Source organism: Etheostoma spectabile, chromosome 15 (assembly GCF_008692095.1).
Source record: "Etheostoma spectabile isolate EspeVRDwgs_2016 chromosome 15, UIUC_Espe_1.0, whole genome shotgun sequence".
NCBI lineage: Eukaryota > Metazoa > Chordata > Actinopteri > Perciformes > Percidae > Etheostoma > Etheostoma spectabile.
In genome coordinates this window covers 27,485,605-27,500,203 of record NC_045747.1, presented here as the reverse complement: position 1 = coordinate 27,500,203, position 14,599 = coordinate 27,485,605, and the positions used below count along the sequence as shown (strand labels likewise).

Here is a 14,599-nt window from a genome sequence, read left to right as displayed (position 1 = left end):
AATACTATTATAAACAGAATTTTACAGATAGATTTGTCCTATGAATACAATATGTAGATAACTAGTATTGTGAACAAGATTTACAGCTAGTATGTTAGGTTTGCAGTTCCAACCATTAATACTACACTATAAAAAAATACTCAGTGAAAAGTAAAAGCCCTGCTGTTAAACGAACAAAACAAAATTCCTAAGTCAAAGTACAAAAGTATTATTTAGAAATGTAATAGATCTCTTCATCTGTTCTGTGGAATTAAAGGCACAAATGCCCCAAAAATAATCTTAAGAAAGAAATGCACTAACATCATCAAAATCAGAAATATTTAAAGACGGAGCTACTTATAACTACTACATATACATCTGGACAGTTTATACTCACAGTTTACAGTCTCTAAAACTGCATAACATTTTTTTTGATCATATGTTTTGTATAACCACTAAGTGCACTCCATTACATTTGCCAGACTGGATGGCAGTCAGCAATGATGAAAGATGCATCTGGAGGGGACTCCATGTTATTTTATTTCTTATGCTCTATGTTATTTCTTATGCTCTATGTTATTTCAGGGTGCATATGAGTAAGAATAGTAGTAGTATCCATATTGTTGCTGCTCTAGTTGGGGGACTCGGGCGTTGCCTACCTAGCCTTATTGTATAGTCCGCCCCTTGACTCACAGCTGGTCATTCTGCTCTTACTGAACCTGATGTGTTCATGAATCTTCTCTGAGTTCACAGAGAACGCACAAAAAAATACCTTATTACGTTATACATTTTATTTATGTAGGGATTTTTTTCTGGTACTCAAAACTTACTTTACTTTACTAGCACACTACTGTATGTTTGTGTTAGTTCAGATACAAACGATACATTAGAAGAATGAAACATTACACAGGATGAAGATACATGTTCCTGTCTGTGTTTTGCAGCACCACCTGAAGAAGCTGGAGGGCCGGAGGTTGGACTTTGACTATAAGAAGAAGCGTCAGGGGAAGATCCCAGACGAGGAGATCCGGCAGGCTGTGGAGAAGTTTGACGAGAGCAGAGAGCTGGCCGAGAGGAGCATGTTCAACTTCCTGGAGAACGACGTAAGAGAGCATAGATCTTCTGAAGGAACAAAAGACCAATAGGGGGTATTTAACATCATTGAAGGGCACCCGGATAGCTCAGTTGGTAGAGCGGGCGCCCATATATAGAGGTTTACTCTTCCACGCAGCGGGCCCGGGGTTTGACTCCGACCTGCGGCCCTTTGCTGCATGTCATTCCCCCTCTCTCTCCCCTTTCATGTCTTCAGCTGTCTTAACAAAATAAAAGCTGAAAATGCCCAAAAAAACATGTTTTTTAACATGTCAACTTACTAACTCAAAACATGTGAATGCCTAGAAATAATATATATATATATATATATATATATATAAAATACAAGATACAAAACTGTGAGATACTGCATAGCAGCAGGCAGCTGTTTAGCTGTTTACCATGAAGGGTAGATATATCGATATATAATAAGTGAGAAATTCATGTGACAGACATCAAAATAGTTTAGATGTAGTCAGTATAGTTGTTTCTGATTGGTTGGCAGGTATCCATTGAAATGACGCCTACAGCTTACAGTTTTCTGAAGCAGATAATGCTGCGTTTGATACACACATTGTGAAGAGACATGCTTAAAAAGTAGGCATGATTTTCCAATGCACTGAAATTCAGTGTGTACAAAGTCAGATTATTACTAGATAGTTTTCTGTCCATTACAATGATACATTACAAGTATTCAACAGTATTAAGGGTAATGAGTTTTCATAAGGAGTTTTGTTTGTGTGTGTGTGTGTGTCCGTGTGTGTGTGTGTGTGTGTGTGTGTGTGTGTGTGTGTGTGTGTGTGTCGTGGTGCCTGGGGTCGTGTGTGTGTGGTGTGTGTGTGTGTGTGTGTGTGTGTGTGTGTGGTGTGTGTGTGTGCGTGCGGCCCACAGGTGGAGCAGGTGAGCCAGCTGGCGGCGCTGATCGAGGCGGCCGTAGACTACCACAGGCAGTCGTGTGCAATCCTGCAGGAGCTCAGTGGGAAGCTGCAGCAGAGGTGAGGGAGGGGCTGGAGGCCACACTGGTAATTACTTTGCAGCTTTCGTCCCCCTGCGTGAGACTCACACGCTCACTCTGAAAAAGTCATTTCACTCATTGGCTGTGACATTGAAAGCGTGGAGGCCAGTGGTGTCTGTGAGCAGTAGATTAACGGCGGTTTTTACCGGAGGTATTGTCTAGGCACTTGAATGAGTACTTGCTACAGCTTCCTGGCATTGACTGAACCTACATGCTACAACTAGCAAGGATCACGCCATCAACAAGATACGTTTTAACAAGCCCTGGCCAAGACAGTCAGCAGCACTATTAACATGCTTTCAGAGACAAAACAAATATAAAAATTCAAAATAGAGACATAAGAACAGTATAGTAGTAGTTGTATAGTAGTAGTATAGTAGTATAATATTTTTACCCTGATGTCCTGTGTGTGTGTGTGTGTGTGTGTTCTTGTTTAACTATATTTGTGGAGTCCAAAAGCCGGGAGTTCAGTATACTTGTGGGGTCCCCACAACTTTATAGGGCTGTTTGAGGGTTAAGACTTGGATTTAGGATCAGGGTTAGAATTAGGTCATGGTGAGGGTAAGGGTTAAGGTTAGTTTACTTAACCTATGATGGTTAAGGTTAGGGTAAAGGGCTAGGGAGCATATGTCAATGAAAGGTCCCCACAAAGACACTCACTGGTGGTGTTGTGGGTGTGAGGTTGGTGTGCTGTGTGTGTGTGTGTGTGTGTGTGTGTGTGTGTGTGTGTGTGTGTGTGTTTTATGTCTGAAAGCGTGTTAATTGAGGCGTACACACACAGACATAACCATTTAAAATGGAGACATAAAAACAGACTACTGATGTACAAGGTATCAAAAGCAGTTTCTTTTATAGAATTCTTTTTTTTTTTTTTTTACCTCGCTGTCTTCCCCCCCAGGATAGCCACAGCCAGCAGCCAGCCCAAGAGAGAGTTCAAACCGAAGTCTGTCAGGAGCAACGTGGACCTCATGGACAACAGTCAGCACAACGGCCTGTCCTACCGCTCCTCGCTCCGATCCACCGGTACAGCTGACACAGCCCTGGCTTCATTTTACCTTTGCTTCTTTTTTTCCTGTAATGTTCTCTGTCAGCCCCATCCTCATTGTTTGCTTTGAGTTATGTTTTTTTTTCTTTTATGCCTTACAGATATCGAGATCCACCCCCCAGTCAATGGGAAAAGTAGGTATCCCTTTATAAAGTCTTTAGGTGTAAGGCATCTTTTAGATCTTTCTTGTTCTACAGATCAAGATCCACAGATCTTTCTTGATCTCTCTTGTTCTACCACCAGTCTCCAGAAAAGGGCCTTTATTTTTCTGCTGCTATTTGAGCCATCTGTATGCTTTGTAATGACAATGAATGATTTCAGCTTCATAAACAGATGTGACTCACTAGCAGTTTGTTTTTATTTAAAAAAGTGAAAAGCTACATAGCAGTTACCACTGAAAAATGATAATAACAATCAAAGTGAGTAATTTGTTTTTAGTAATCGTATCACTAAATATAGGCTAATTGGTGTTATTTACACATACTCAACTCCTGTAAAAACTGAACAACCTCCACACGCCAATATGTAGGTTGACTGTCTTTTCAAGGGCCAGTCTAATGGATCTTGTACAATCATTTCATTCATAGTGATCTTACATTCCTTTTTTCTAGACTACATTCCTCCACAAAACACATTGCCGCCCCCTTCTGGTAAAAGTCAGACACAACCAGTGGTCATGCAGTGTGGAGTGGTAGATTAAAGGGCACATTAGGGAGGATATCTCCATCGTTCCCATTGTTTTGTGTTGTTTTGTGCTCAACGCCATCTCCATGTGTCTCTCCATGTCACCCAGCGGATCATATAACCTCCTTTCCTCTGACATGGCCCGAGAGCCCCGCTATCAATGGCAACGCTCACCGTGAGTAACACACACCGACTCTGCATCCAGGTCTGCGGAGATCCGTCCTGAAAAGATTCATCCACAGACAACAAACCAACAACAATTTGCCGATGAATAAATCCTTTATTGTCAGGCAAAAATACTATATATAATAATAATAACATAATAATGCAGCTGGTTTCAACTGCTCAAATCTGAGCGTCTTTGGGTTTTGGACTGTCAGTCTCATTCAAACCACACAATTAAAAGGTGTGAAGTTCATTCATGGTCTTAGAAAAAATAGTTTGGAACGTTTTCCAGAGCTCCTAACCTCATCTCAGGGTCTTCATCAGCAGATGGAGTATTCTCATTTGTCATGTCCCAGTATCAGTACGGAGTTATGATAAATAAGGAAATCATTCGCTCAGGGTCCACTTACTATTTTTCTCCTGAACTTTCAAACGTATCTCACAGTCTGCATTAGTAGCTGGAGTTGGCTCAGTTGTCATGGGGATGGCAAAAGAAATCTTTTAAAAAACATCTCTCAGAAAATCCTAACTCAAGCGCCACCTACTAGCTTTTGATTTTAACCGCATCTCGCGATCTTCATCAGCAGATGGAGTCTGCTCTGGTTGTCATGGAGATGGTTCACTATTAGTACTGAGTATTTGCAACTGAGCAAACTCCATCCAGTCGAGGTCCCCCTACAGTATTCTGGACTTTTAACCACATTCCACAGTCCTCATCAGCAGGTGATTTGGCAGTTTAATTTTAATTGTAATTGAAAGACGGCATATATTGTATGTACTAGGACTGGGACAATATGATTTGATTGTTTCATGAAACATAGGTTCTGATTGTATATGTATTGTATTGGGATTCTAGAAGTATTGTGATTTGATAGTATTGAGTATTGCATTTTCTTTTCCTTTTTTAACAAAATCAAAAGTTAAATAATACACTTCCAGAGACCATACATCGTCAGACATTTGTAAAGACTAAGAAGAATTCACATCATGTCAGTCAGTCGGTTTATAATTTAGGAAAATATCCCGATTTCTTTCTCCTAAATTCTTCTTCTTTCCCCGTTATATCTTCATAAAGAAGAACATAACATGGATTGTCTTCATTTTCTGCTTTCTCTCTGTTTTGCTGGAAACCAATATGATGTAGTCGCTGTAAGCGGTACCGTAGAAACAGAAAATATGTATGTGATTCACTGAGAAAAATTAATGAATTTCTCGGCTTGGAATTCCCTGGTGGGAATTCCCCACCCCTGATATATACATTAACACTCCAGTGACATACCAGGTATTAAACGAGCCATTTGTCATCATCACTGTGCTGAAGTGAAATAACGATTAATGTCTCCCTGTGCTCCAGAGTCCGAGGCGTTGGACCAGCCGTGCTGCCGCTCGCTCTACGACTTTGAGCCAGAGAACGAGGGCGAGCTGGGCTTCAAGGAGGGCGACATCATCATCCTCACCAACCAGATAGACGAGAACTGGTACGAGGGCATGATCCACGGCGAGTCGGGCTTCTTCCCCATCAACTACGTGGAGGTGATTGTCCCTCTGCCTCAGTGAACGCCGGCACCTGGAGTCCTGCACAGACTCCAAACGCCTGCCTCGCCCCACTCAGCCACTGGCCTCTGGCCTCCGCCCGATTCGGGACGCAACATGGACGGGGGCCAGCTCAGCCCCAAGCTGGGAAAACAAGTCCTCTCTTCTGATTTTCAAACCGCGCCAGAGAGGTAGTAGTTTGGTCCCAAACTGACTTAAGTTGAAATTTCCCAGATTACGTTGTTTTTTTCTCTGATGATATTTATGAACCTGAAGCCAACTGAAACCCAAGCCATTAAGTGGGACACTCTGCCTGGTTGGACCCTTTGTGTCCTTTGGGTCCTGACCAAGGTAAAAAAAAAAATGTCTAGAAGTCGTCAAACTCTGTAATCCATCCTGTCAGCTCCTCAGATGACGCTGACCTAGTTGATCTGGGTAAACCTTTTTTCACTACAAACCAATGATCTGCTTTTATCTGCATCATAGTAGAGCTCTGCAATTTGGGGCGGGGGAAATCAAATATCACAATATTTTGGACCAAATGCATCAATGTTGTTATTGCAGCAATATTGTAGGGTTGACTGTTGTTGTTTCCAAAAACATAAAAACACAATGAGAGTTTTGATAAATAATCACCTATAATGTGAATTCAATGACAATAAGTGGGTAAAGGCAAATAACACAAGAGTAAGTAATTCTAGTTTAGAAAATGACATACTGTAATGCAGCCTTTTAAACCAGGAAAATACAACACTTTAACATATAATATCGATGTATTGCCCAGCCCGACATCATAGCCACATTAGGAACATGATTTTCAGGATATTTTCCATCCCATTACAATGTCATATAATTTCCCCCAAAAAGATAAGAGGCCTTGTGTTTGCATCACTTGCCCCATCAGAGCGATTGCTTGAACTACCTGTATGTTTTAAGAAAAAACTAATTTTCTCAGCCCTTAAAGTGTATTCCACTGATTTTTATATGTTTGGTATTTTAAAAGCTAGTTGTGCTTTTACTTATGACTCTTCGTGAGGCCTTCAGGAGAAGTCTTGCCAAAGTTCAAGGAAAATTCCACTTGATTACAGCTTTGTTCTTGTTGTCGTAGTTTTGGCCGTTATTTCTATCAGTAATTATAACGTTGTACTCCTGAAGTTAACTGCTGACTGAGATTGTCCTAAACATTTTATTTGTAAGTCTTTACAATCATGCACGCACCGCCGTGTACCGCCATGCGCTGGATGCCAGGCAGTTATCCTGGATATGTACTACTGTTGATCCAGACTGGGGGAGACCAAAACCAGAGGAGTGTGACTATCAGGTGGCCAAAAAACATGACTCCAAAAAAAAATGCTGGCATATTACTCAGTCTCTGTTGGGTGCGTGGTCAGCAGTTTCTAAGGCCATTATAATTGTTGGATATGTAATTGAAATGATGGCCAAGGTTACAAATTAACATCCAAGTTGTTAGAAACCAGAGTTATCCTTAAAAATATCAAAATACAACATTTGGTCCATGTTAGATTTTTTTCTTTCCACACAACTATTTATTTTCAACATGCTTTGTTATAATTTTGTATACATTTCAAGCTCGGACATTGATCCCACCGAGCTAGAGTAAAGTCACAGTTGGTGTTTGACAGCGTCACATTCCAGTGGGACCATGGCATTATGGGATGTAAATGGCTACTCTGTTAGACTCTGCCCGTGTTCGGCCTGTCCCGTGCTGTAACTCTGTACATTTCTGTTCTAGTCTTTTCTCCTATCCCAAACTGACTTTACCTGTTTGCCTGCTGCGCTCTTAAGTGTCGCCTGTTTTTACAACTGTGAGGAAGTGAAGTGAACTTCCTCTCTCTCTCCCTCTCTCTCTCTTTCTCTCACTGTTTACATGCTCTGACTTATTGTGACATAATGTAAGGACTGAACAGCCCACTCTGTGTCAGATAGGGATGAATGCCTTGGCACACTGCAACCATATGAATGTGCTTTTTTGAATCGTTGTCTTTGTTTGCACTGAAGCTATAGAATCGACCCAGCACATACGTGTGTTCATGGACACGCACCTTTTTGTATGTCGATATTTACTTTCTCCTTTTCTTCAGCGTTGCACTTTGTGTTGTTCACAACCGGGTTAGAATCACTGATGCACATGTATACGTGACGTCACAGTGGTAGATGCTTATATTTATATAACCACAGATGTTCTTAGGACTGTACTACTGTATTATGAATCCACTATCTCAATTTTGTGATGTAGATTGGGAATAATGTATCTTAAATAGGATGTCCGTGGAAGCAGATGATCTTGTTGTCTTGTGAAGCTCATTCCAGCTCTCTGATTGGCTAGTGATAAGCTGTAGGTTAAATAAAGGCCTGCGGTTTGTTTTTTTTACTCCCATCACGCCGGGAGTATGTAGAAAAGCTGAAAACCAGCAGTTGTTCCTCCTGACTGTTGATTTAGAGACAAATTACTGTAAATTATATCCTTTATTTACCTTATCTGCAGACGTATTTATCAAAACTTTATTTCTGTTTTTTAGATTAATTTTTATTAATTTCAATTTTATTTATAGTATCAAACCATAACAAGAGTTATCTCAGGTCTAGACCACACTATAATTTACAAAGACCCAACAGTTCCAACAATTCATCCAAGAGCAAGCATTTAGTGCGACAGTGGCGAGGATAAAGTTCCTTTTTACAGGCAAAAAACCTGGGACAGACCCAGGCTGTTAGTAGGCGGTGTCTGACGGTGCCGGTTGGGGGTTTGATGAACATTGGCAATTATAGTCACAATAAAGATAGTGGAACAGTGACTAGAAATAGTAGTTGTAGCAGTTCAGGGTATGGTATGGTGTAGCAGGGCATAGAGCAGGACCACGGCAGCAGCTCCAACCATGGTGGCCAGAAGGCATAAGGACTCCGGAGAATAAGCTCCCCAGAGCTAAGTCAAATGATATTTTAGTAAGAAGCCCTCCTGTGTTGTGATCCGCTCCTGTTTTACTGGCATGTTGATGCAAACTCAAAAGTACGTCTGGATGCATTCATGATAACGTACATTTCCACCGCATTAATTCCATCCTTACAACAGGGTCAGGTCCTACTCACCGCTCTGCTGCTCGCAGTTTCTCATGTCAACAAAATACTCGTTTCTGTTATTAATTTATTCTGATCACATTGTTTAAAAAATCTGTCACGTGCCCCACTAACGGTGAACGGAAGCTAATTACTTTTAGATTCTGGGTAATGCTTTACAATAAGGTACACAAAGAGTAATGAATTAGTAGTTCCCCATTTTCAGAAGGGTAGATTCCCTTTTTCAAAAGGTAGTTACCCTTTTTCAAAATGGTAACAAATGATCAGTTACCCATTTTCAAGAGGGTAGTTACCCTTTTTCAGAAGGTAGTTACCCTTTTTCAAAATGGTAACAAATGATTAGTGACCCTTTTTCAGAAGGGTCACTAATGATTAGTTACCCTTTTTCAAAAGGGTAGTTACCCTTTTTCAGAAAGGTAGTTACTCTTTTTCATAAGGGTTGTTACCCTTTTTCAGAAGGGTAACGAATGATTAGTTACCCTTTTTCAGAAGGGCAGTTACTCCTTTTTAAAAGGGTGATGAATGATTACTAACCCTTTTTTCAAAAAAGGTTGTTAGCCTTTTTCAGAAGGGTAACAAATTATTAGTTACCTTTTTTCAAAAGGGTAGTTACCCTTTTTCAGAAGGAAAGTTATCCTTTTTCAGAAGGGTAACAAATGATTAGTTACCCTTTTTCAAAAGGGTAGTTACCCTTTTTTTTCAAAAGGGTAGTTACCCTTTTTTTTCAGAAGGGTAGTTACCCTTTTTTTCCATCCATTATCGACCGCTTATCCGGTGTCGGGTCGCGGGGGCAGCAGCTCCAGCAGGGGACCCTAAACTTCCCTTTCCCGAGCCACATCAACCGACTGGGGAATCCCGAGGCGTTCCCAGGCCAGGTTGGAGATATAATCTCTCCACCTAGTCCTGGGTCTTCCCCAAGGCCTCCTCCCAGCTGGACGTACCTGGAACACCTCTCTAGGGAGGCGCCCAGGAGGCATCCTTACCAGATGCCCGAACCACCTCAACTGGCTCCTTTCGACACGAAGGAGCAGCGGCTCTACTGCGAGCTCCTCTCGGATGACTGAGCTTCTCACCCTATCTCTAAGGGAGACGCCAGCCACCCTCCTGAGGAAACCCCTTTTGGCCGCTTGTACCCTGGGGTAACTACCCTTCTGAAAAAGGTTAACTAATCACTTGTTACTCTTTCAAAAACAGTTACTACCCTTTTTTGTGTACCTTATTGTAAAGTGTTACCAGATTCTGGGTCAGTTTAGCAACTCTAGCCTGTTTGGTTCACAGCTGCAACAGAGAAGAGTAACAGAAACCTATCTGATTGTGACATAATCCAGCAGAGCCCTTAAAGATTTAAAGTATTTAAAGTGTGTTTATAACATGCTGTTCCTAGTAAGCTCTTAGTTTGAAAGATTTGCAGGAAACGTTAAGTTCGTTATTAACTCAACATGATTGGGATTAATAATCAGTGAATGAAAACAGCATTTCTGTTAAAAAACAAAAAGAGCACAGTGGTGAGTATGACATGATCCACTGATGAAATTATTATACTGTTGTTCATTATGTTCATTATACTGAATGTATCAAGTGCGTTATCACAGCACAGGTAATCCCAGCCCAACTCAATCTTTAGCTGCCCTTCTTAGTGCCAGCCTTTATTTGTTCAACCACTATGTGAATACTGGCTTTTATGATGCCCAAAATTATTCTTGTAAATTCCACAAAACACCTATTTCTCTCCAGAAGTGTGTGTATGTCTCCTTAGTTTATATAGGGTGTATGTACCAAAATGTACCTGATGGACTACATTCTTTTTTTATGTATGTGGACCAATAAAACAACAAAGACTTTATACAATAGCGAGAAAATGAAGAAAATGTATCGGATACTACTATTAGCTTGCAATTGCCTAGATGTTCAAGATATTGCATGATACATTTTTTTTTAAAGATTGTTATTTTGAATGTTGGATAACGAGGAGCTTTAAGCACAAGGTGCCATCTGCAACACATTACAACACCACACATCACAGAAAGGAATGTCCATCAGAAGTTTCTTCCTGCATTCAGAGGGGAAGAAGACTGCATTGTTATGGAGTCATCATGAAACCTTCCATATTAACCATCTATTTCCAAAGTGTTTTACTTTGTTTACAGATTTAAGACTGAATAGGTTTTAAACAAATACTTTTTGCAGTTAGCCACACAGTATGAATGGCTGACTTTTGATACACTATAACAAGATCTCTCTCCCAGCACTGTACCTCTGTTTGCCTTTACAGTTCACACACGTCTCTCCTCACTATTCATTTTACAACCACATGCTGGGCAAAGGAAACTGGCTGCACAGTTCTGTGTTTTGTTTTTCCAGTAGCATAATTTATGCAAAAGGTGTTTTATAGATGTTGTAAATGAATATATGAATAAATATATTGCGTAAATAAATGACAAGCAAATATTGAGCCACCATTTACATTGTGTTTCTTGACCAGTGAATTATACAATATGGCCTAAATAATGTGTATTTCTGTTGTGTGGCTGTTTGTAATGGTGTATGCTCCCTGTAGTTCCAATGGAAGGAAAGTTTAAAGTTACAACACACATTGTTATTTTAGATCACAGTGTGCTTTTAACATTGTGTCAGCAGTTCAGTGCTTCAAGCCACCTGCATAAAAACACTCTCCCAGTGTTATGTGGGAAAGCTTGTCTGGTCTGCACAGACCTCAGCCTCCATCCAACACCTTAGGGATGAACTGGAGCCAGATCTCATCACTTGGAATCAGTGTTGACAGACAACATCTGTTAAATTGGTAAGCTACCATACTGAGTTTTTTTTTCAGTAACAAAAGGTGTTCCACAAGGTTCCATTTTAGGTCCCGTCCTTTTCACTATCTACAGTATATAAACAGTGATATTTCATCTTTGGCAAACTGCTGTGCCCATTTGTATACAGATAGTCTCGCGTTGCCAGACCTATCTTTACGCTGTGGAGTAAGGTCTTACTACACCACACATACATTCCTAGATAGAAGGGGGAAAAACGCTCCGGGTTGTTTGCATTTCTTTAAACCAATCAAAATTGTCTTGGGCGGTGCAAAGCCACAGCAACTATGGCTCTTATTTGTTTTGGTGGAACATTTGCACCCCGCAAAAGAAAACCAACATGTTCGCAAAGGCCTTGTGGCGCTCACGATGAGGTCATTTCACTGAACATTCACATTTCACTATGTTATGTCACCTATAGTTTAAGCTATCTGAGCCTTCTTTTCACAGGTTGCTCTCAGTGTCTCTTAATGGCAGCAATCTAACGACAGGTGACAGGTTGTTAGCTGATTACCCAGATTAAAGGGATCTCCGCTGGGTTTACAAACATGGTCACTGATTAGTAAGAATGACGCAGTATTTATGCCAGACAGTCGAATTGCAACTACAGACAGTAATCTGAACATCAACAAAAGAACACACACACACAGGGCTAACCCTAAATAAAAGTTTTACTAGATCAACTCTTCGTGCTTTAGACCTCATCCAATGTTTTGTCCTTATTCCAACAAAGACACTTAAAAAGACTTCTTTTGATTACACTTAAGCTCCTTGCTGTAAAATTCCCATTTGAACTTCTTTAGTTCCTTAGTATATATTGGAATACTGCTGACATATGCTAACATTTTCAACCTGGACCCTGTTTTTCCATGTATTTGCTTTTAATAGACTGAATAAATCTTTGAATTTGGTCCAGTAATGAGCGGGATCGCAATGACGTGCCGGCTTGTAAACTAATGGGGCAATTGTATTTTCTTGCTTTTTATGCACCAAAGTGTTTTTTTTCTTCTGACTGGCTCAGATTGTTGCTAAAAGTGTCTGCCAACAATATCGATCTCAGGACGTGACTTTTTGTCCGAAGGGGTATTAGTAGTGCTCCCGTGGGTAGTGTGCCTCTATGTACCCAAAGATTATGTTTTCAAGAGTGGGTTTCTGCCACATATCTGTGGTCTGGATGTGTCCAGTGATATAACTCAGACACAACACTGTTTTACCACATCAGTGGATTTCCCCCATTATTCAACAGGGCTGTGAAACATGAGCAAATACGAACCATTGTTTTAATTTAACATCTTTTAGATAACACAAAACCATGGATGTATTGTAGCCTAAAGACGAAACACTGCGCTCAGTTGCCCCTCTTTCCTCTTGTCCGACACCAACCATCCTTGCACTTTAAAAAGGCTATAGTCTATAGTAGGATCGAAGTGGGCCATAGTAAGATGTGATTTGCTAGTGTGTAGACAAACCAGTGGGCCAATCATGTGTTCTTTCTCATCTCAGTGGGCCAATCATGTGTTCTCTCTCCTCTCAGTGGGCCAATCATGTGTTCTCTCTCCTCTCAGTGGGCCAATCATGTGTTCTCTCTCCTCTCAGTGGGCCAATCATGTGTTCTCTCTCCTCTCAGTGGGCCGGTCAGTCAAAGACCAAGTATCTGAATGGCCCGTGTACACATGAAAGACACAAAAGTGAATCATGTGATCTCTCTTTGGGCCGGAGTGCAGCCCATTCCGCCCACACAAATAGACCGGCCCACCGGGAAATCTCCCGGTACCCCCGATGGCCAATCCATGCCTGTCCTTTAAGATGCTGTAGTTTGTGGTTTTTGTTGCTGAGAGCTGTTTTTATAATATTTTAGTCCATGTCCACGACGTTCCCTTTCCATGACTGTACTGTTGCAGACTCATTTAGGGGTTTTCTCTCTCGCGACTATTTTGCAACGGCTCCATCCGGCGCTTAACGCCGCCCAAGAGGATTGTGATTGGTTTAAAGAAATGGTCAATAAACTAGAATACGTTTTCATCCCATCCCAGAATGCTGTCTGGACTAGCCAGACACTCCTCCGCAGCGCTATGGAGGAAAGTATGCAAATCTAGTAATATTTAGACCCCCCTCTTTTTTTTACATCACTTTTGGTCATTGGTGCCTTTATTTGATAGTTTCAGTAGAGATACAGACAGGTAATGCACGAGAGAGGTGACATTTAACAAATGAAATGAAAATATTGTGCCTCTCTGTATGTATAGTGTTGTTTTTTTCTATTGGAAATGTAAAGGTACTTGGATAAAAATTATATTTCTAAGTGTGGTTAATAATTGAAGAAGCTTTTTTACCACTGCCTTAAACTATTACATTTTGCAGGGGGCCGTTTAAAGCCTCTAAACACCCACACAAGTGATTTGAGTTCTTCTGGTTGATTAGACCTCTGCTCAGAGGGAAGGTGGGCTGGATCTTAGAATTCATTACGTCTCAAATCTTAATCTACCAATAAAAATGATAAAGTTGTCATTTATCCCGCCCTAACAGGGTCAACAGAGCTTACAAGAGACTCAGGAAGATGTCAGTCAATCAGTCTAGACAGAGTACAAACATATTCTATTTAAGTAAAAGTATTATTACCTTGATGAACTTTTACTAAAAGTGGCTATATGTAACTTTTAAATGTTTCTGAAACTGTGTTATATTTCTTCTAATGATCATAAATGACCTGTAACAGCAAATGAGACTCACCATATATTTTATAGTTTTTATTAATGCCACTGCCCGTGATTTTCGGCAGATAGACGGCGCTACAGTAACACATTCTGATGGATCACAGATTTCTTTGTAACACCGGAAAAGCCTGTGTAAGTGTATCCAGCCAGTTGAGCCAGGTAAAAGGAAGCAGTATGTGTCTTTATAAAGGCCTAATTGTACTTTCATATGATTTCAGAAGTTATCTGTTGTAGTTATGGCTGATACTGGCCAGGATCATCACAGAAAAGAAGGAAATTAAGCTAAAAACTAAAAGCTAAAATGGAAAGGGGAAGATGACAGGTAAAAACCAAGCCTGGCTTTTGACAGTTACAGGACTGTAAATGATAAAAAAAGGAACCCCAATTGGCCCTCAGGTATGTAATATGTCTATTTCATTTCTAAAATAACTTTTGTGATGTGGTTGGACGCCACTAGCCGACA

The 14,599-nt window shown here is 40.6% G+C and overlaps 1 protein-coding gene across 3 annotated transcripts in view; it reads left to right on the top strand.

Moving 5' to 3' along the window:
- Window positions 1–10,098, top strand: part of sh3gl3a (SH3-domain GRB2-like 3a) — a 43,667-nt gene extending 33,569 nt beyond the window's left edge. The window contains exons 6-12 of one of the 3 annotated variants that reach the window (XM_032537418.1): window positions 924–1,082; window positions 1,963–2,066; window positions 2,985–3,109; window positions 3,233–3,265; window positions 3,925–3,990; window positions 5,335–8,756; window positions 9,846–10,098. In XM_032537418.1, coding sequence (XP_032393309.1) covers window positions 924–1,082; window positions 1,963–2,066; window positions 2,985–3,109; window positions 3,233–3,265; window positions 3,925–3,990; window positions 5,335–5,537 — 690 coding nt within the window. In that variant the 3' untranslated portion in view covers window positions 5,538–8,756; window positions 9,846–10,098. The remainder of the gene's footprint in view (window positions 1–923; window positions 1,083–1,962; window positions 2,067–2,984; window positions 3,110–3,232; window positions 3,266–3,924; window positions 3,991–5,334; window positions 8,757–9,845) is intronic. The other 2 variants (XM_032537419.1, XM_032537421.1) reach the window with 2 other exon arrangements.
- The last annotated feature ends 4,501 nt before the right edge of the window (window positions 10,099–14,599 follow it).